The 23,664-nt window shown below is 35.0% G+C and overlaps 1 protein-coding gene across 1 annotated transcript; it reads right to left on the bottom strand.

The window, feature by feature from the left end:
• Positions 1-10,589: 10,589 nt before the first annotated feature.
• Positions 10,590-23,082, bottom strand: LOC138699941 (spidroin-2-like). Its single transcript, XM_069826150.1, has 5 exons — positions 22,971-23,082; positions 19,212-19,389; positions 16,346-16,425; positions 13,917-14,052; positions 10,590-11,884 (listed from the first exon to the last, which is right to left on the bottom strand). Exons 1-5 carry the CDS (start codon positions 23,016-23,018, stop codon positions 10,947-10,949), a joined length of 1,380 nt encoding a protein of 459 aa, XP_069682251.1. The 5' UTR covers positions 23,019-23,082; the 3' UTR covers positions 10,590-10,946.
• Between the last annotated feature and the right edge of the window lie 582 nt (positions 23,083-23,664).

Below are 23,664 nucleotides of genomic sequence, written 5' to 3'. Positions count from 1 at the left end.
ACAGTAGAGAAGCAGTTTCATTACGCGCTAGCGTCTGCAGTGGAGTTGTGAAGTTTAGTGAGCGGTTAACATGGCAGAATTTAAATATTCCAATCACACGAAGTTGAATGCAAAACTTAAAGATTTACTGGTGATCATACTAGCCTATCAGCAAATGGAGATACATATTTACATGGAACTTACGTAATGTGTGTATTACATAATGTAAAGAATTGATTGTAACAAGGCTAGATACACAGTACGTATTTTGTTATTCTTATATGTATGGGTAAATTATTTTATAGGCTATTCAAAATTACGAAGTATGTAATAAATTATTGGCAACAATGTTAATTGTACATTTTGTTTCTGATTCTAAGGCCATGGAACATTGGCACAAAGATAAGTTTGGTTACCACCCGACTGTATGCGTTTGTTGACTTTGAGAGCTGCGTCACTACAGTTCATTCGGTAGATATATAGCTAAAGCTCGCACAACTTGACAGTTTTGGTACGAAATTCTTACCTCTGGTTACCCTTACAATTAAATTTCTCTTACGTTAGTATGTGGGGTCCTGATCTCATTACTATTCTCTTCTGTTATCGTGTGGTGACCTGCAACCACCTGTTGTTCCGTCCTTGCAATTGGGATGTTTTTTTTCCACCATCCCTGTTCCTTCCGTCGGTTTACATGACTATCCCTTTACAAAACTATGATATGTCCACCGTTCTCTTTCGTTAGTCCAAATTCTCGAACTTCACTCCGTAGGCAAAACGCCAGATCATTTTCCGTTCAATTTCAGTTCAGCTTCGTGCATTTTAGCAAAGTGACCTTCCGACCTCGCTTTCATAAAAGGGTACGTACACGTTGGCGCAACGATAAACGACAAAATAAACGACCTAGCAACGCTTTGGTATTATTAAAGAATCAAGTGTTCGTATCGGAGCAACGAGGACGCGGGAAGAGAACATTTTGATTTATCAGTAGAAGATATTCTATACATCCACTTAATTTATGTGTGTGTGTGTGTGTGTATGTATATATATATATGTATATATATATATATATATATATATATATATATAGAGAGAGAGAGAGAGAGAGAGAGAGAGAATCAGCTGCTAGGTTCAAGGTTAATATAACTTAAATACGTACAAAATTGAACCCATTTCTCATCCCAAAGCTAGTATAAATTCTTTGTGATGTGATTAGTTCTTGTGATCACATAACCTATCACGAATAAATACAGAACTGATCAATTTGCCAATATCCATGATAATTTAATTGCTGAAATATATTGATAACCACGGGTCATTATACAGATTAATATTATTTTAATCATAGATCATATGACTGACAAGAGCGAAGAAAATGGAATTTTTCTTTTTCGTCGCTTTTATCGTGTATCCTTGCTTTTATTGTTACTCCAGTATGCACACGTCAATGACAATGCATGCTTCAGTTCCCTCTGATATAGCGTCGCTGCTTCTTTTATTGTTTATCGTCGCTCCAACTTGTACAGCTGTCAAAAGAAAAAGTGGCCGCTCTCCTGATACAAAGTTCCCTTCGGGTATCTTCGCTACAATTCGGAGACAGGCGATGTTACATGTTGTTGGACTACGTTGCCTGATATCTACAGTTATAATTGAACTTTACTTATGTTATTCGATAGCGTAATGGTAGCGTTCCGGCCTCTTATTCATGAGGTCCGGCGTTCGACTATAACCTCGTGCTTTTTATGTTCTTTTTTGTTATGTTTTTGAGAGAGACAAACTATACATAATGGCTCCTTTCTCTTTTACGATTATTTTAGTAATTAACATCAGGTTCATTAATATATTATGCCATGACTTTATCATTATGATATTGTGGCTGCAAATGGAAAGAAAAAAGATTTTATTCTCAATAAAAATATCTTTCGTGGCATAAACAAAACAAATTTACTGGCGTCGGCCTTAAAACATTCTAACAATTAAGCGTTCAAAAAACAAAACAAAAAGCCACAATTCAATATTTAGTCTATCTTCCTCTTATCTCGATCATCTTGCAGTCGAGTGGGCATGGAATCGACTAGTCTTTGCAAATAGCGACTGTTCTTAGACACGATATTCCAGGCATTCTGAACATACCCACATACATAGTGTTCTGTCCATGGGCAGGTCTTTCATTGCAAACCCAGCAATCTCCAATCTTTCCTATTTTCTGCCTTCCTCTTAGTCTCCGCATATGATCCACATATCCTAATGTCGTCTATTATTCTTTTCAACCAGAGACTCAACCAATTCCTTTTTCTCTTTCTAATCAGTTTCAGCATCATTCTTTCTTCACTCACTTTTTCAAACACAATTTTATTTCTTATTCTGTCTGTCCACTTCACACACACCGTCCTTCTTCACATCCACATTTCAAATGCTTCAATTCGTTTCTCTTCATTTCGTCGTAATGTCCATGTTCCTTCCCCATACAATGCCACACTCCACACAAAGCACTTCACTAGTCTCTTCCTTAGTTCTTTTTCCAGAGGTCCGCAGAAGATCCTTCTTCTATTAAAAGCTTCCTTTGTTCATGTTTCCAGTTTTTCTTGGGAAGGATAGGCCTAAATGCGGTAACATCCCGTTGCTTTCCGCACACCACTATCTCTTTCGCAACTTATTAGATTCCAGGGGGCCCAAGCGTGGAGATGAGGAGAGTGGATTTGACTAATTGGGCCCTCCGGACTTTACCGAAAGGCACGGCAAGGGTTAAATATTAGTTCTATCAGGATGTTTGACCCGATCAGAGAACGGGAAATCCCAATTAGCCTTTGCCCCCCCGCATCCTGGACTAGCTTCTACGAATCATCAGAAAATCTTAGAGTGTGATTGGGCCAATTTTTCCGAAAATGTTTCCACACTTTTGCCCTCGTAGCTCAGCGGACGAACGTCGGAATTTATATGTCAACATATCAGGTTCAATTCCTCGTTACTCCTTTTCATTTTATTGTGGTTCAAGATAGTATAATGTAATAATACAAAAAGAAAAACTAATACCAGTATTATGCAACTGGATTTTTCCAAACCTAATATTAAATTTATGTTATTTATATCGCTGAAGAACGATTACAATATAAATAACTTGAATGTTATTTATACATTATCACTAAAGAACGATAACAGAATATAAATGATAAATATCGGTTTGTTTAATTAATATAAGATATTATATAATACGTATTTAATTATCTAAATAGAATAACCTATTTTACAAAGAAAGATGTTTATTTGTGTTATAATAATTACTTACATAAAATACAGATTATTTATATTGAGAAAGAACAATAACAATATAAATAACTTGAATATTATTTTATAATGCTAATGAAGGAAAACAGAATATAAATGATAACTTGAATATTATTTATATCGCTAAAGAACGATAACAGAATATAAAAAAAACGTGAATATTATTCATATCGGAATTTCACAGATTTATTACAGATGTATTTAAGAAATTGTAGAAGAATAGTAATTAGTAACAGTATCCTATTTATTCTTCTTGGAGCCAAATTTGTAACTTTTAAAAGTGTGGTTACTATGTTGAAATGTATGTGTTGTAACGGATGCTTGATTTGTTACGTATGTGAGTCAGTTATGGGATGCTTGATGTCGTCGCAATGTCGTAATTATAGTTTGATTGTGTTTGTGTGACTATTGTATATTAATGTATGATGTATGGTACGGAAAGCTGCATATTTGTGTTATAGAAGTGTTACGTATGTGTGTTGTTAATGTTTTTGTATGTTTCAAATTGATACCTGATATTTGTTTTGCAATCGCAATGTCTAATTTACGGATTGTTTATGTTTTGTTTACATCGCGTAAGCTAATTTAATTTTCTTTTCCATTTCTCTTTATGCTTATCTTTTTTGTGCATAAAACTATAGCCCTAACATACATATGTAAAATAGGGCTAACCCCCATTTGAGATACAATAATAATAATAATAATAATAATTATTATTATTATTATTATTATTATTATTATTATTATTATTATTATTATTATTATTATTATTATTATTATTCATATCGTTATAAAACGATAACAGAATACAAATGACTTGAATTTTATTCATATCTCTAAAGAACGATAACAAAATATAAATAACGTGATATTCATAAAGAACGATAACTGAATATAAATGATAATTTGAATATCATTTACATCGCTAAAGAACGATTAAAAAATAAAATGAAAACTCGAAGAAGGCCCGAACCCACAACCTTTGAATCATTAAACAAGCAATCTACCGCTGGTCTACGAGGCGCAGATATGGAACACTTTCATAGTTCCGGAACTGCTTGTACAAGCACATGCATCGTGTAACATCGCCGCGACCCGAAGTGGACTTTGAAAATATTCGCTGTTCACGAGTGCGGCCACTTTTTTTTTTTTTTGACAGCTGTACGTAGCCTTAGGTATAAGCCGTTTAATATTCGGGGCTTATCCTCGTAAACACGTGCCTTTAGGTACTCACATAGAAAAAAATCACGAGGACAGGTCAGGGGACCGAGGGAGCCATGGAATATCACCAAATCTCGAAATGAGACGATTGGAAAACAGGAGGAAAAGAACTGCCATTGACGCTCTGGAGATATGCGCCGTGCCCCCATCTTGCTGAAACCACCTATCTTGTATGGGTGTAAATGTAAATCGCCATGCAAAATCCGTCTTACCGTACGATTGCTGATTCCATGAGCAGTTGAATGTCTTCGAGCTGAGCGGCCTGGGCTGCGCAGTATCGCTTATCTGACTGAAAAGTTTCTGGAGTACGCAGTCTGTGTTGGGGGCCGGGAGATTTATTCTTCAGTATTGCGCCTTTCTCTCTTTTTTTTTTTTAACCCAACATAAGATTGTGTCACGCACGGGAACAAAATCATTGCGATTAATATTGAGTCTGTAGCAAAACTCACGCCGTATCGAGGTCACCGACTCGCCATTTCTAACAAAACAATCATACGCAAACTTGCGTCCACTGCTCCATGATGCCGACTGCAGGTGAAATGCTATGAGCCACGGAATGGACTGTCACATGCCGCACGTCTCTCCCTTTCATAATGACAGAGTACAAGCCATTTAAAAAACACTTGGTTCCCATGCCCCACCCTGTATAATATTAGAGAGGACACTGAGAAAGCCTATTAGCACGTCTAGTATATAGTCACGAAGCTTGAGTCTATGAGGGTACTAGGAACAATAGACTGTGCAGAAACTATTTCGCATTGTCTGTAATGAGGCGATAGTAGTGATCCTAGTGGTTAGCAACTATGGATGTATATTTACCACGTATTAAGCTTCGTGACTATATACTAAACTATGCTATTAGGATTGGGAACAAATAGAGAATAACGAATGAAATCTAGGAGGAAGTATTGAATGGGAGGTTAGGCCGAGTAATAAGGTACATAGTATAAATTGGAGTATTTGGGTAGACTTGTATTGCAAATGCGTTAATGGTAGGCTACATCATTGCACGTAAAGAAGTGCTAAGACGTACAGTTACCCTGAAAAAGAATGAGACGATTCTTGGTCGTCGGAAGTTAAAGTTCTACAGCGCGGTTCACTCGATATCGACGTAGGGATACATAACATGACAGATAGTACAACAATTGTTACAAGGACCACAACAAGGACAAGGACCAGAATAAGGATCACGAAGAAGACTGCCATTTAAGGCCAGGATTTCACAAAATAGCTCGAGTCACAAAATATCATTGCTTCACTGTACCGAATGGCAAATGCCTGCTAAGGGATCTACATTATGGACTGCTGCTATCACTGTCTTGTCTCGGTAGCTCATATAGTAGCGTGCCGGTTCCATTGTATAACCGAAACGTCTCGTGTTCGATCCCAGGTAAAACTTTTTTTTTGAGGTGTAATTAAATTGTTCAGAGTTCCTCGACTGTCTAATTTGTCGAAATATGGAATAATTTATGCCCAATTTCTGGGTCTTACAAGTGGGCTGAACCTCGTCAAAAAAAATAAATCTTACTTGGAAGTTAAAAGTATTCTTCCTCAAACAAAAATCATAAGAAAGAAAAAGAGACCTGTTAACTTAAAATCTTGTCCACATGCCATCAGCTTCTATTACAGATCTAAGTCGATCCGGCATGGATGTCACGAGATTGTGGAATAAGTTCTGATCCCCGGCGAGATCTTCCCAGGTGTCAACAACTTGATCCCACAATTCGTCTCGATTTCGAAGGCGTCGGTGGGCATAGGTGGCTATCCTTCTCTTTTTCAATTCCGCCCATAAATTTTCGATGACATTCAAATCAGGTGACTTCGGAGGCCAATTAATGATTTCGATCTCGGGTCTCCTTTGAAACCTTCTTTGAATGCTTGCAGCATAGTGCACGGGATGGTTATCCTGCTGGAACAGCAATGTTCCTTCGGGAAAACGTTCTCGGGCGGAGGGAAGGAATATATTTTCCAGAATGTGCTCGTAAGTTTCCGCATTAAACCGGCCATCGATGCGTTCTATAACGCCAGGTCCATCGTAAGACATCCACCCCCAACACGATATGCTAAAGCGCCCCGATCTTTCACGTCGGTGCACATAGCGCTGATCATGTCGGAGACCATCCTCACGATAGACACGGACAGGACCTTCGTAATCACTCGAGATGGTTGTTTCGTCGGAGAAAATTACATTTCTCCAATCGAAATCCACTCGATTGGTAGCGAAGGCAAGACGGTCGACAGCTTGTGCTTCCCCCAATATTTCCATTTGCGCAGCCCTCCGGCTCCTACCGCGGTTCCTCAACCTGCTGATCACAGTCTGTGAAGAGCCGGGAAAGTTAGATGCTGCTCTTATTTCGTTAGCAGTCAGAAAAGGGTCCTGTCGAACTGTCTCGAATAAAAGAGCATCCTCTTCCAATGAAGAAATCCGCGGACGCCCAGGAATAGGGCGATTTTCGACCTCCCCAAAATTTTGGTAACGATGAACCCATCTCGCGGCTGTACTTCCAGGAACACCGACCAAACGGCCAGCAGATCTAGCTCCATATCCAGCCTCAACTAGAGCTATAACTCGCTGTCTCATGTCACGTCGGTTCGCCATTACGATAGAAATGAGAGATGACGATAATACTTTAGTGTAGACAATGACTATTTAACATGATATAGAATTATTGAAATAAGAGGCATCTTGCATAGTAAGAGTTAATAAATCAACCCTAAATTAAATATCTAAATAACAGGATGTAACAGGAAGTCCAATTGTTGCGAAACTAATCAAATTAAATCTAATTACATTAAATAAACAAACCCCAAGTTATGACACCACATTGCTACAGCTAAATTGTATGTTATTAACATAAGCATTGAATAGGTCCGTGGTTGTGCGTTGGACGACAAAACCAAACATCGAAAGTTCGAATCTTGCCGAGGAATGTAACTTCTTGCTTTTTATAATGTAAATCAGACTTATAACTACAATCATTCATATTTCTTACATTATTTATTAATATTTATAGCCAACATTGAATTTGTAAAGAAAAGACTTTAGAAATATCATATGGAATTTGTGATCTGTAGTGACATAAACATAGATTATCTCTCGGAACTTTTCCGTAAAAGTAAATTAAATTCAATCCTTGAAACTGGAAACCTTATTCGTAGGGTCATTTTCCCATAGCATACAAGCTGAAGTAACACAGCCATTGATAAACGTTTTGTACACAGAATTAGACTGAATTCCTATTCGACAGAACCTATAATCAATGGCTTGTCTGACCATGATAAACAAATCCTATGTGTTTCCAATGTCACTGAACAATTTCAAAATATTAATTTAAAAACTAAGAAAGGATCGTAATTGCTGTATCTAGTGATTATTTACATTTATGTCTACAAAATGAATCTTGGAAAAACATATATGATACTGGTACTACTGATATTAAGAGTAAATATATTGAATTTTTCACTTAATTTCATAATCACTTCAGTGGATGTTCTCCACTCAATGTTGTGAAAAAATTCAAAAGTTAAAACATGTAGATAACGCAGGGACTTCAAAATCTTATGTATTAAAAAGAAGAATCTATATGTAATGAGTTGCAATGTAATGATCTTCATGTTCTTAAATACTGCAAGAAGTACAGTGTAATTTATCAAAAATTATGAAAGAGGAAAATAGAATATATTTGAGTAGAAAAGTACAAAATTCAGATAATGCAATTAAACCTATTCGTAATATTATTAAATTTAAACTTGTAGATATCCTAAGAAAGAAAATATTTTTTCATTAAAACCAATGATTATAAAGTAGAGGATCCCAAATCTATTGCAAATTCTTTTAACGTATTATAGTATATAGTACAGAAATATTATTGACAACTTAAACATTCAAGATTTTGCAAAAGATACTGCAATTGGTTACTTAACAAATGTATTTAATAATTATTAATATATGTAATTAGTCAATAACTGCAACAGTGCTTATACATTCAATCATAACATGAATTAAATTGAATGCAAACACGTAGATAAAATAGTTAAAATTAACTGCAGGGGTGAGAATGAAATAATCCAAAGCCATACTTTTAACAAAAATTGTTTTTTTGCGAGTGCATTTCTTACACATATGGGAAAGCTATTAATAAATTATTGTAATAATTACTCAACAAATGACATAGCCTAAAGACTCTAAACCTTTGTAAAAGTTTGTCTATTATATATTTTTTTAATTTCATTTTAATTGTTAGTTTTTAATATATATGCATTTACATTGTATATATATATGTGTGTGTATAAATGCATTCATTAGATTAACGTTTATAATATTATAACTTGTAATTTTGTATTGTTTGCGATCATTAACACTTAATCTCAGGACTTTGTAAAACTATATTTCAACTTGACTTAGCTATTTCAACGTTATTTAGACAAAAAAAAAATTGTTGTGTAGACTAAGAATCGAACTCTCACTCTTCTACACAAAACGCAGAAGTCTTACCGTCTGAGCTATGGAAACGACATGAAAGCTTTCCTTTCTGTGCGGAGTGTCGATCTAGTCATGAAGGTCCATTGTCGATTTAACTACACGATTTATGTATATATTTATCTTTTATTTACGTAATATATTTTTTGCAGTTTTTAAATTGAATTTCGGAACGATGCTAGCAACAAACCAAATAGCCTGAATTTAAGTAACTCAATATTCGTTATCTTGTGTATCGGTGCTCTGGTCTCCGATCATGCGCAGTGTCTTACATCTGAGACTTAGGAATATTCAATCGTCTCATCCTTTTCCAGGGAAACTGTACGTAAATACATTTCATAACATATTAGCTAAATTCGCCTTAGCTTAGGAACATAAAATCCAGACGTTTGAGATGGGCAGGACATGTAGCACGTATGGGCGAATCCAGAAATGCATATAGAATATTAGTTGGAAGGCCGGAGGGAAAAAGACCTTTGGGGAGGCCGAGACGTAGGTGGGAAGATACTAAAATGGATTTGAGGGAGGTGGGATATGATGGTAGAGACTGGATTAATCTTGCTCAGGATAGGGACCAATGGCGGGCTTATGTGAGAGCGGCAATGAACCTCCGGGTTCCTTAAAAGCCAGTAAGTAGTTAGCTCATGAAGGAAACGTCATTGCATGTGTAAGAAATTAGAACCATTTTATTTCCCTATTAATACTTTCAACCCTAGACTACACCTTGCTTGTTAATTATCAGTAGCCACTTGTCCTCCGTTGTCTAGTCACTATCAAAAAACTTTTTGAATTCGATGTTAACGAATGGATATTGAAAGCTACAGATAATCCTTATTGAGGAATTTTTCGAACAAGTGCAACTAACAAGCTAAAATCATGTAGACTTTGTAAAGTACCACTATTATCCTTGAGCAAGGGACGGCTTTGCCACCATTTTCTCGCTAAAGTTTTTTGCTGTGCACTGAAGAAAGTTAGTCTTAAAACTAGATAGACCTGAAATAGTGAACGACTCCTGGCTTCTCAGAATTCATTACAAGGAATAACTTGCAATTGCGAAACTGGTAAACTGACAAAGTCAAGAGGCTAATAACTTTTCACCCAGTGTCGGTATAATGTTATGCGATTCCATTTAGTCATTTTCTGCGGGGAGATTCTACCGATTTACTTAAGAGTGAAATATACTCTTAATACTAATACTCGTTGCAACATAACTAGTCATTGATCTTTCAACACAATGGGATCCTCCCCCATCATGACGATCAGCACGACACCGAGCTTTGATAATTGAAAATTGTCGATGTCTTACGACTAGATTCGAATCCATGATTATCTTTCACACACCGTTCAAGTTGAGCCTGTTAACGGTGTTTTAGAAGTTTATTACATTTAAAGCGCACAAAATTTAAAGTTTTACCAGCAAGTTATCCGATATATTCGTAGATCAATTCATTTTCCAACGTTTCTACATTCTAATTTGACAAATTTCGTGTTACTGTCACAGAGTGGAGTTCCAAATGGAAATGTAAAGCATAAAAATACACATTTTCCCCTTCATTAATCTAAAATCAATGTCAGCTCTGGAAATTAATTTGAACACCTGATAAATATTCAACGAGCAACATTTATTTTCAATAACCATTTCTGCATTAATTATTAACATTCCGAAGTGCATACAATTTATATAAACATTTACAATATTTCAACATTTCCTCTAATAAATATAGATATATTTTGTTTCTTACTTTACATAAAAATAATTGCAAATTCCAATAAAATATTAAAATCTACTGCATATAAAAGTTATAAAGTAATCTTACAAAAACCAGCGTAACAACTCCGTACAATTACGAAGAATTTAAGGGAGATAATGCAAGCCGCGGAATTAATATAATTTAAGAAAGAATTGTTTCTTTAGAAAGAATATATCTGCAGCTAACGAAATTTCTTCAATTTGAAGTTTCCTGCTCCTCTTAATGCCTACATCCTAAGAGACATCACAATGCTTGTCAGCGATCCCTGCTACTGCACCGCGGGAGCCGGCTGCTTTGGCAGTTTTTGCTTCCTCACTCACGGGGACCGTTTCTTCAGCTGCTGCTTCCGCACCCACGGGGCCGGCTCCTGCTGCTGCTTCTTCTCCACTTACGGGGTCGGCTCCTGCTGCTCCTTCACTTACTGGGTCGGCTCCTGCTGCTCCTTCACTTACTGGGTCGGCTCCTGCTGCTCCTTCACTTACTGGGTCGGCTCCTGCTGCTCCTTCACTTACTGGGTCGGCTCCTGCTGCTCCTTCACTTACTGGGTCGGCTCCTGCTGCTCCTTCACTTACTGGGTCGGCTCCTGCTGCTCCTTCACTTACTGGGCCGGCTCCTGCTGCTCCTTCACTTACTGGGCCGGCTCCTGCTGCTCCTTCACTTACTGGGCCGGCTCCTGCTGCTCCTTCACTTACTGGGTCGGCTCCTGCTGCTGCCGCTTCACTTACTGGGCCGGCTCCTGCTGCTGCTTCTTCACTTACTGGGCCGGCTCCTGCTGCTGCTTCACTTACTGGGCCGGCTGCTGCTGCGTCTCCACTTACGGAGCCATCTGTTGCTGCTTCACCTATGGAGCTATCTCCTGCCGCTTCCCCACCCACGGGTCCAGCTCCTGCCGCTTCCCCACCCACGGGTCCAGCTCCTGCCGCTTCCCCACCCACGGGTCCAGCTCCTGCCGCTTCCCCACCCACGGGTCCAGCTCCTGCCGCTTCCCCGCCCACGGGTCCAGCTCCTGCCGCTTCCCCACCCACGGGTCCAGCTCCTGCCGCTGCCCCAGCACCCTGATGTCCATCGAGAGTCACGTGTGCTTCCAAATCGTGCATATTTATATACGAAGTTGGCCTGGGCCAGTTTCGTACCAGGTGGAGAACAATCATAATGAAGGTCAAAGATAGAACTGCAACAAAGTACAAAATTTTCTGTGTGAACTAATAATCTTATCTGCATACGCTACGCAACATATTTTGTAAATTAATTCAAATTTTCTTATTCGAGTAATACACTGTACTAATATGATTTCATAACATGCCCAATTTGAACTCTGATACTATTACTTCAGCTCTTGTCCCCCATCCAATCTACAGATTGAAAAAATATATCGACAACTTTAGTGTTTCCAAAGAAACTGTCTCACGAGAACGTGCCACATTAGTCTGTTCACAACGAATTTCAGTTAGACTCGTCTGAATTGGAACCAGTAAGAATCAATTAGCAACGTATATTTCAGTTACGAAGAAGTCTATCTTTAAACATAAGCATTGGTTTGTTTGGACTGTGAGTTTAAGAATGATACCTTTAGTCTATCCGGATATAGATGTACGAAATAATTATATTCTTTTTAAACCATGATAAGAATCTTTAGCAGAAACTACGGTACAAATCATTGTTTCTCAGGTTATCAGAGGTTCACTTACGAAAAGTCTTTGCTGCGTAATTTCGAAAAGAAAATTTCCTAATGCTTCATTAATTCTACAGTTCCGGTACCTTGAAGATTTTCCTAAATATTTCACGGATGGTAAAGTATCATTGTTTTAGTCATATATGGAAAGTTAACTTTTAAATTCTATCCGCTCGTGCTGAGATGCGAATATAAAACCGTTAATAAATGTAGATTTATATTTTACTTTAAGTTCCTTTATTACGATAATTATGTGATAAAACCAACATGGCATTTTTTTTGCTTTATGCAGCATTCTCATGAAAATAAACTGATTTTAACAGGAAAGAAAGAGCTTGCTCAAACTTAACACCGTTTATCTTGCATACAGATAAAATAAATTATTTATTCTTACAGGTTACCACTTTTCAAAACGCACGCCGATGGACTGTGAGCAAAGCAAAAATAGGAGTCTAAAAGTTTATTATAAATCACACTCCAGACACTGATTTCAGAGACTTCATCCCAAGAAAATTTATTTCTGTGCTTTGTGTCGCATCATTGTAGCAGTAAACGTTCCATTTGAAACATTAAAATCTCACTTCAAAGGTTTTTCTGGAAGTATACTGCCACCGATTAATCCCTTCAGATTCGACACTATGGAAAAATTAGAAGATGCAGTCTAGAATAAGATCTTCGAGATTAATATTTTTTCACGATTTAAATCAATGAAACAACTATCAACCCTAAACGGTATAGTACTAACCGAGTTGTTGGAAAAACAATCTTACCGCATCATCCACACCTTGCCTTACCTACATAGAACAATTTTATTTATTTAATACAACCAGTGCGGATAAAGGTAACTCATTTCCTCAACAGTGGTCTAACTAAAGACTATTAATCCAGATGAAGACACGATCCTAATAGCTTTAACAGAATGCTTCAAACCATGAACTCTCCATGCAAACATTAAAGATTTCTTACTTCTAGTTTATGTAATACACTTTGCCCATAGCCTAAATAGAATAGAGAGGCAGATTAGAGTTTTTGAAGTAAATTCATCTCAGAGTTCTCAATCATAGAAACTTACAAGAAATAAGAGATATTACGATAATACTTCGTTACTTTAATAAATGCAGATACAATTTTAAAATGTTATAAAACCTAACAAAAGATCGTTAAGAGATTTTGAAGGAAAAAAATTAATACAGAGATACAGAAAATAAGAAAATATATAGAACTTAAGTATAAAAAGATAACTAGAAATGTAATAGAGCAGCTGGTGCTGGAAATATTTCGGCAGAATTAAATACAGGAGTCTAAAGTTAAGCCAAATTAAGACTACTTTTAATAAAATTATTAACAGAATAAAGAAATGAAAAATTGCTATTTTAACTTCAGTATGTAAGTAGGACACAATTTTATTGGAGATATATATCTGTAGTCAAGTCTCACCATTCCGTTAGTATTTATATGAAATATTTTATTATTTTTTCAAGAAAACTTTGAAAACTTTTCATAAGAAAAAACTTCACTATAGCTACATTACCTGTATGAAATGATCCAATGTAGACCAATATGTCGTCGGCGCTGTAATTTCCGACATAGTGAAGAAGCCCAATAATTTGCATCATAAACCAGACACCCTTGCTGGCGAACCATGGCACACACAAAACGCGGTTTTCCTGCACAAAAAGTACATACATTTAAAGACATACCTGTATCATACATCATAAAGATTAAAACTATGTAACCTACGCAAAGCCAATAACGAACTAGGCTAGCATACACAAATAATGCACTATGGATATGTTATTAGGCCTACGGTAAATTTCATAGGATGGGCATCATGCCAGTGATGCGATCTTATTCTCCGTTTTCGTAGAATGTATGAATTTAATATGTACTATTGTATTTTTCAGTCAAAATAAAATACCACTTAACATTTTATTCTAAAAGCAAACTATTATACTACCTATACGTGTATAAAAATTTGTTACAATATATATAAATTTATCTTCATTAATATTTTAGTCTTTCACGACATCTTCAGCTGATAGTTAATATCTAATCATGTTGCATTATGTGCGTGTTTACATGACATTTAACAAGCTAAAATTTTAAAATATATCTTATTGTCTGTATATTGGCTACATCTTTCTCGACTGTTTAAATGTTTAAGTAATTTAAAGGCCACAAGTTGTCTTCCATTAACATATGTAAATAACAAACTAGTTATATGTAATACAAAGATATACTCAATAATGAAGAGGAAAGTGGAGAAGAATTTATATATGTAGAGATAGATTCAAGAAAATAGAGAAATTAAAAGCTTCACTGAAAATAATGAAAACTATAAAAGCAACAGGTGAAGATGGGATAAATACTGAGCTCTTTAAATATGTTGGACAGGTACTAAATAATTGACTTCTAAGTTTAATGAATATATGTTGGAAGAGGTGTAAAACACCAAATTCGTGGTCTAAAGCCCGAATAATCTCCATTTTTAAAAAGAGGACATTGGAAAATTTCAGATCTACAAAGGCATCAGTCTACGTACTACATGCAAGCTATAAGCAAGAATTTCTGAACGAATGATTAAGAAATATTTTAGAAGTTTTAGTAATCGAAGAACAGAATGATTTTAGGGTTGGCCGCTCAAGTACAAATGCCATTTTTACAGTAAAACATATTTGAGAAACGGAGTACAATTTAGAACTCACTTGACCTTTGTCGACTATGAAAAAGCTTTTATTCGTGTTAATAGGAATAAAGTGTGGCAGATAATGTATAGAAGAAGTTATCCCAACCATTTCATAAACATATTGAAAATTTATCTACAAAAAACACGACAATCAACATTAATATTGGACACTGAAAATATAACAAGGATATTCCATTTAATCAAGGTATAACAGGAGGCTGTAGTATTTCACCAAGTGTTTTTAATATATATGGACGAAGTCCTTGGAAACTGGAACAATAGATCACCTAATGGTATTAAAATCACTCCTAATTTTGGTATTAAGACGATGCTATTTACGGATGACCAGGTTTTAATATAAAACAAAATGATCTACAGAAATCAATATATCAGTTACAAAGAAGAGAGATGTACAATTTTAAAATTTGAGCACAAAGACAATGGCTTTTAATGAAAAATACAGTGACAGAACTAAAATTATTTTAAATGATACACCTATAGAACAGGTCACTAGTTTCAAATACTTAGGATGTGAAGTCTTTTACAAACACACAAGTGAAAGAAACGAACTTCCAATGTTCCAGCAGATATGTAGTGCAATAAATAGAACACTGAAGGGTAAAACAAAAAAAAAAAAATCAAAGTTTCATAATGTAACGACAGTAGCAATTCTATTATATGGATCAGAGACCTGGACTCTCACAAGCAATGACAGGAAGAAATTGCAACCATCTGAAATGAAGTTTCTAAGATCTGTCGAGGGTTTCACTAGGCTAGATAGAATTAAGAATGACGACATAAGCGAACTAAACGTGGTATCACTGGAAGAAAAGATTCGTAATTTTAGAGAGCGGTAAATTTAACATCTGGAGAGAATGGATACCAACCGAATTCCAAGACGAATATTAACATATAGACCAAAAGGAAAAAGAGCCCAAAAATCGTTGGAAGAAGTCGCTGTGAAGCCGGAACAGGCTTTGAGCCTAATCCCTGAAGTGAAGAAATATTAATTTTAATCCAAGGTTGAAATTTTCCATGTCCTAAGCATGTCATTAATATAAATGTAACAATGCGGGCGATAAACTACACCCTTGTCACACATACACACATACACAGATTAATATTAATTCAGACAGCTTGTCAATGTTATCTGATCAATTACGTTGGGTGTAATTAACATTTCAAGATGTTTAGGTAGAAGAGTCTTTCATTGTGTAATTTCTCAATTCAACACTAAACCAGATTTATTAGTATTATAAACAAACCAGACTTACCACCAATGCTGCCCAGAAAAGCAGGAAACAAACTAGTATGTGCACCATGGAATAGTACAGGCAAGCTGACACGAAGCTTTCTGGAAAATTAAGACAATCGCTTAAAATAAAGTATTTAATGACAAACTCCTTCCATATACCGTAATTGCAAGAAATTAATATGAAATCAACATTTAACACAAGTAATGGATGTATCTGAAGGGCAACAGACCAATGAAGTGAAGTTTTCCCCTCAGAACTGAAGTCAATGAAATGAATAAGCAATAGAAAATTAAATACAAGCACTTATGCCCCTTCCAAAACAAAAACTAATTCTAAAAAAATCTTAATTAAAACTTAAAATATATCACACCTGCAATACTTAATTCAGAAGCCTTAACACCGAATTAAATAAATGAAAAATTAAATTCGTTCTTCATTTTAGTCTTAGTTTTGAGGATTTTACAATTTGATGGCGATAACACTTTTTATACAGCTAAAAATATTTCGCAACGGATCTAGAGTTGATGAATATGCCATTCTCACAAGAAATGGCAGTCGAGCAGAATAAACCGTAGGCCTAATTGAAATTGCAGTGTCTGGACATAAGCAGGATACAAGGCCAATTGCTATTGTAGTAAATCAAGTTTCTACGGATACCTAAGAATACGAATACAAAAGAAAACAAATATTTTTAGATTCACATGATTAAATGGTTACTTTGACAACATATTTGAAACTTGCTCCTTTAGACAGACACAGAACCTCCTCACGTATCTTTTCTTGTATGAAAATTGATAGTCTGTTTCACTTTTCTTCTGACGAAATTTTATTGCCCTTGAAATATTAATCTTCCTGTTATAATTTTAACCCGAGGAACTTCGGGTTTAATGATACGAGGGGCAAATTTGCCCCCCAAAAAAGACAGTTTCAGTTAATACCATATTTAACAAGTTAGAATTAATAGTTTAATTTAAATGATGCTTGTAAGTAGAAATCTTGCTCCATAATAAACACAATGAACATACGAAAATTTGGTTACCTTGAATAGTTTTTAATTTCTTGACCTCTATCTTGAACTACAGTGAATCCAAATTCTTCATTACCCCTATGGCAGTAATTTAGCTATGGTATAATTTATAGTTCTAAAACTAATATTTCTGATTAAAAACGCCTACAGTAGTCTGTAGCCCGAGATCGAACGCATAGCAAATCGGCAATAAGTTTTCACTCAGTTTTTTCTAAGACTGAGCTTTAGTCCAAAGTTGTTACATAAAAAAAAGATATTTATAAAATTTCTCATATATAATATTAACAAATGTGTGTATTTTTTACCTTTTATTTCTATCGACTATATTCGTGTTTTTATTGAATATCATTGGCTTCTGTCTATCAATTTCTATTAAATGTGTTTTTTTCCTCTTTCTCTTCTCTTTTTTGCTCTTGTGTGTTATTTATTGGCTTGAATTAAGTTACTGTATTTAGTAAACTGTCCTTGTAAATTTTATGTTATATTATTGGCTAAAACCATACCTTACATAAGCCTGGCTCTTACGATAGTGGCTAGAAACATTTTTGTTTTATAATTTTAATTTGTACTCATTAGCTAGCTAGTTAAATAAATTAAATAAAAATCTTAATTCTGAAAAAAAGAAACTAGGTGGCTAATGCAAACCCGTCTGATTAGAGTGCTAGCTCTCTGGCCTTCCATCCAGGCGGCCCGGGTTTGATCCCCGGCCAGGTCCTGATGGAATTTATGGACAAAAGTTTCGGACGATTTTTCTCGGATATTTCAGTCTCCTTGCATAATTCCACCAAAACTCCATGTCCGCCTCATTTCATTTATTATCTGCAATAATAAAAATAGTCGTAGGTAAAATCTTCTGAGTACTACGGGTTCCCGATAATATAAGAAGGGCTTGGGGGCTCAGGGCCCTTCACGCTTATCAGGCTACTCTTCTCTGAAACGGAACCTAGCTAACAGGGTCTGAGGTAGGATGGCCCACCTGTCAGCGTTGGATTGAAGAATACCACCTAGATCATTGTCCAACTTCCACAATCATCGCATATATAGGGCGCACAATGGGCCAAATATGCCTTAGTGTACGGACCCGTCTCTGGTCCAGCCCTCTAAAGCTCTCCAGCTAGCCAAATGCAGATTAAATTCAAGTAAATGAGTGTATAAAATTGATAAATCCTCTAGAACAAATTGGGTGCTGGTTTCATTCTACACGAATTCTGAACTTCAGCATTGGTAACTGGAAAGCACGCTTATAAAAACACAAATCACGACTAATTGTGGCTAACTATACGAGGTTTTATCTGGAGTTGGACGAAATCTGCAAAAGGTTGAGCACTCATCGTCGTCTAAGGTGTCAGCAATGCTTGATACAAAGAACGGTAACTACATGATCGCGTTTGTCATCAACTTCAGTAGTAACTCATTTTATGGCACCATATTTGATACACGAAAATTCAAAGTTAATTTTCGTGTGAACTGTAACGATTAAACAACTTCCTAGTAATTAAGTAAACTTCATGCAAGTTATTTAGAGTTCGTATAATCACTATTTCACCATTTTGTGGATAGAACAGTCTAAAAAAAATACTTCTGTAAGCTTTCAATGTGTAAACCAAACAACTACTCTTAATAAAAAGTTAGCAGAGTGAAGAAGACTCCAAAAAAGCCTATACCTTTCTGAAGTACTGCATTATTTCTTGTGTTAAATAACCTGATTAAACGACGTCTATTCGTTTACCCAATTGTCGTGACAGGAACTACTGACGATGTTCAGAACTTATTTTTAATTCTTTTGGGGCGTTGCATATTCCAATAAAGCGGCCTTTAATGCTCCTGTAAAATGTCATTTATTACAGTGCTACTCACTCTCCTCTTCCGAGAGAGTTGTAAAATTTCCCGTGTAGTTCGAGCTGAAGTTTCCAGTAGAGTTGTGCTTGCTGAATTCCCTCCAATCTACACCCGTGAACCAACTTATCTGTTCGTGGTAGTTCTGTTCGGCGGCTTGTACCATCCTTGTAGTTACCAACAATCCAACTGAAAGAATCTGCAATAAGAAAGTACGTTGTTTAGTCTCATTGTACATTTTTATGCAAAATGTGTTTAAATCTTATGATCGAGGATTGTTAGGATAATGAAATTATTAATAGCTCTTATCAAAGAGTATAGTAAAAGAATTTGAGGGGGATGCAGTGCTCTAGGTTTATTTTAAAAATTCAAATAGGTATTTCCTCGCTTTTTCTATTTTTATAGAACTCAACTTGCTTATATCCAAGTATTCTATGATAAGGGACTTCTGTATACAAGACGTAAATTACGAGATTGTTTCGTCAAAGTTCAAAAGTATACTGGGTTTTATAAAAAAAACTTTTTCCTTAATTTCAGGTTAAAATTTCATATTAAATATTTAAACGTAAAAGATAAACATATCTACATGATCTGAACAAGGCTTCTGGCCCAGAGCATGCGAAGTGTGACAATATTGGATTTTGAAAATACTAGAGCCATTCAACAATTACGTCCCTCACTATAGGCTACACTGAATATTGCATTTTCTTTAACAGTACGTAAAATTAATAGCAATGCATTAGCGTTTTAAAGACTCGCTTTACGCAATGACAACGGAGGGTAAAATGCAACTTTACTCACCATCTTAGAAAAATGTTATTTTATTATTATTTTGGTGCATTCGATTTTGCGTTAAGAGGGTACAATGAACCTGAAGACGCCAGATTTTCACGAGTTAAGTTCAGGTCTAAGTTATACAACTACACACTTACAAGAACATCTTGATTTAGTATTTACAGGAATTGAAGAAAATTCAGAACGATTATAATCGCTATCAAACAATTTTCATTGGTCGTCAAAGCAAACCTATGCCTTTTTGCAGTAAACTTAAATTTGCTAACCACTGGGTCAGTCCTACAAAATAGAATATTCGTTTCGGAAAACTTGTCAATATACAACTTTACAGTAATGAAGAAAGTACCAAACATAATAACCTTGTAGCCAAAAAGGTTTTTATGTAGAGCTGCAGGTTTCCAACAGAAGTATACCCAAGACCTTCGAACATAAAAGTAGATAGAAGGGACTCGCTATACATCTAATGGAATATCAGATCTTTGTTTGATTTTGAGAACAAAAATTAGGAATCACGGTAATATTTCATAAGCAGGTACACTGGATCGTTATTAATAACCTCACTGCAATATATTAAAGCAAAATTTTATTTAGCCTAATGGTTAAGCCTGCCATTAATTCCTCATTGAAATACGGGACACTATCGATCTATTTTTGTTTTCCTTTTTTTAAGGAAATTGAAGATAGAAGTTACTGAAAAATGTATCAAGAAAGATTGAAGAAGAGTTCACGAAAGAAAGAACATTATTTCCTTTAAAAAATGTTTATTCATGTCTGTTTATTTACGTCACTTTATAATACTTCGTACTTACCTTTGTCTAACAAAAGCCTGCCTTTCATACATAGTTCATGTTTGCAGATTTCAAATTCAACATTTGCAAAAAAATTATACAAATTAAAACAGTACTTTCAAAATTAATGTCTGAAGTAAACATCAGCTCGAGAAATTACTGGTTTTCAGCATTATTAAATGAAGTTTGGTTAAAATAAGACTTACGCGTTCCGACAAATATATTACGGAAACTCCGGACATTAGTCAAAAAGGTGACTGCCCTTTTTTTTTTTTTTTTACGGACGTATGGTAAACTTATACGTTGACACGTTGACATTTGTTTCAAATAGATAAAATTAAACAAATAGACTTAAGCCTACGTCAAATTACCTTATGATGTCCTTAACCAATATCTAATCTTTCACAGTGGGGCCTGTATTTATATTGAACTGTTTTATTGTTATATTTTGTGCACATCGTGTTTAATACCTAATAGGTGTGGATGGGTTTTGGGTGTAAGCTATAGTATCAATTTTTCCCCATTTACTATATCATTAACGATTAATTCTTTTACAGTAGGGCCTACAGTTATATTAAACTTTTTGGTTCCGTGCCTTGTGCGCACTACGTTTAATACCTATTAGGCTATAATGCATTGTACATTTTTTTCCGTTTAAATTAGTTAAAATTACTATTATATTCTAAAGCAGTGTCAATTTTAATTGTTTTAATAAAGTCCTGTTTAATGTATTTTAATACAACGCCATCTATACAAGGAACTTCAAACGCCCTGCGTCATAGATACTGTACACTGAACTCTATCCAAGAATACGTCGTATCTTGGGGCCGTAAATACTAACTAGATAAAATGAAAATTATTGCTTTCCGCTCAATTTTAGTAGTTTCCACGTAATCCCAAACTCAAATCCAGGATTTATTAAATCCTGTCAAGAAGACGTGCCGTCAGCTGAAGTAAATAATTACCGTAAACATTAAAAAAAAAAAGTTATGCGATCATCTCAATTCGGAATGATTATCGTGACAATGTGGAAGAACGAAGTAATGGGTTTTATTGCGGGTGACTAGTATTCTGCAAATCTGTAACAAAACCACAAACTCATCGTGGACAGATAGCAGCAACCTGCTTGAGATACTAGACTTTTGGACGCATAATAGTTATTTGTTATATACGAGTATATTTGCATTTGCACACATGTTTGCATCCTTATATCTGTAAGCCAAGGATATCAATCGTAATAAAGTTTCATTAATAGCGAGAGACTTGTCTTAACAGTATGATTTCAAATGTCTAAAATTGTAACTCAGGTTTCTGTAGGCCTATTTACCCCCGAATAATTATGTAACAAATAAAACCAACAGATATATAAGCACAAGCCTCAACCCCAGTAAAAAAAAAAACAGTAAATTCCATACTGCTAACGCCTGCATCAATTCGAAATTTAAATTAAGTTAGAAAATTTATAAGAAACGCTTACTTTAGGGTACGTAAGAAAAGTTAAAGGTTTCTTTACATTTAAATATTTAATTTAATTCACTTAAAGCCATTAATAGTTCTCATATGAACTACGAAACCAATTTTCAACGTTGCGTGCAGTTTTTGGAAATAAAATTAATACAGATCTCTAGACACAGTATTTCAATCATCGTTCATAAATTTAACGCAACATTTTAATAAATATCTACCACTTTTATAATATTAAATTATAATTAAATTTGGGATGTAATGTGAGTATGCATTAGAGTATTTGCATTTACAAAGCCTAAAAACTAATCAAATCAATAAAATAGTGAATTTTAAGGTTCAAAGAAAGGATATAGTCGAGCCACTAGACAATTTTTAAAATGTGTATTCTAGATTGTCTGCATTTTTTCCATTACTTCATAATCTTATGAACAGAGTATGTTCATTTATATTTTTATTTATTATAATATCAAATTTACATTCCAAGTGAATAATGTCAACAAGATACGATATTTCTTTAAAAAAAAATCAACGCATAAAAACCTTTTAGTTTGTTTGAAACCTTAACTTTCTAACTCCCAAGTTTCATAGTTTCAAAGAATTTACCTTAATGTCAATATTTAAGAGTTTTTTCCCTGCATCTCTTAAATAGCCTAAATAACGAAAAACACATACAACAAAAATGTTCAGAAATTATATAAATCCATGAAATATTGAAAAAAAAAATACTTACAGTATCGAGCAGGGCAACAATCCCTACAACTACTGTTCTCGTCAACATGATGCTACGCAACGTTCGAAGTCCGCTGGTCGAATGTCGTTGCAAGAGAAGCAACTCTAGAAACGGGAAGAAGTGGAACACTTAGAACAGGGAATTCTAGCCTCAGTGCTGCACCCCCATTTGCAGATTATAAAAAATATATATTACAAATATTTGCAAATTGAATATGTTGACAAAAATATCATTTTTATTCGTGTTTTAATTTTATTCATACTTTATTGTATTCTTTCTCTCTTTCTTTCTTTCTTTATTTATTTTAGTCAATTTATCCATTTACCTGTTTGCATATGCATACAGTTCATTCAACTGTTCACTTTTCGATTATTGTTTATATTTATGAGTTGATCGAAGCACAGACTATTCAAAATTAGTCAACTTTACTAGCAATAATAAAATACGGATATTATAAACTTTTAATTAAATGTATTATACGAATTAAAAATATATAAACATTGTAATATGATATCTATGTAATCACAGACTGTGTTTCAAACACATATAGTCTTTGCACTTCAAAGAATATAGAATCCGAGAATCCAGCTTGCTACATAGAAACTTCTTTTTTGCAATAGAATATATGAGAAATAAAATAGACAATGCTCATGAACTCATTAATACAATAAATTTTTACAACGATGTATTTCAA

This window comes from Periplaneta americana, chromosome 5 (genome assembly GCF_040183065.1).
Source record: "Periplaneta americana isolate PAMFEO1 chromosome 5, P.americana_PAMFEO1_priV1, whole genome shotgun sequence".
NCBI classification, from domain to species: Eukaryota; Metazoa; Arthropoda; class Insecta; order Blattodea; family Blattidae; genus Periplaneta; species Periplaneta americana.
This window is presented reverse-complemented; position numbering and strand designations above follow the sequence as displayed.

What these genes read in the sequence shown, in the direction of transcription:
- LOC138699941 (XM_069826150.1), bottom strand. Translation starts at nt 23,018, where the DNA reads ATGTTGACGAGAACAGTAGTTGTAGGGATTGTTGCCCTGCTCGATACT. An exon ending in AACTCTCTCGGAAGAGGAGA is followed by an intron (nt 16,426 to 19,211) that starts GTGAGTAGCACT and finishes TTAATTTTCCAG; the next exon opens with AAAGCTTCGTGTCAGCTTGC. An exon ending in TTTTCTGGGCAGCATTGGTG is followed by an intron (nt 14,053 to 16,345) that starts GTAAGTCTGGTT and finishes CTTTTTGTGCAG; the next exon opens with GAAAACCGCGTTTTGTGTGT.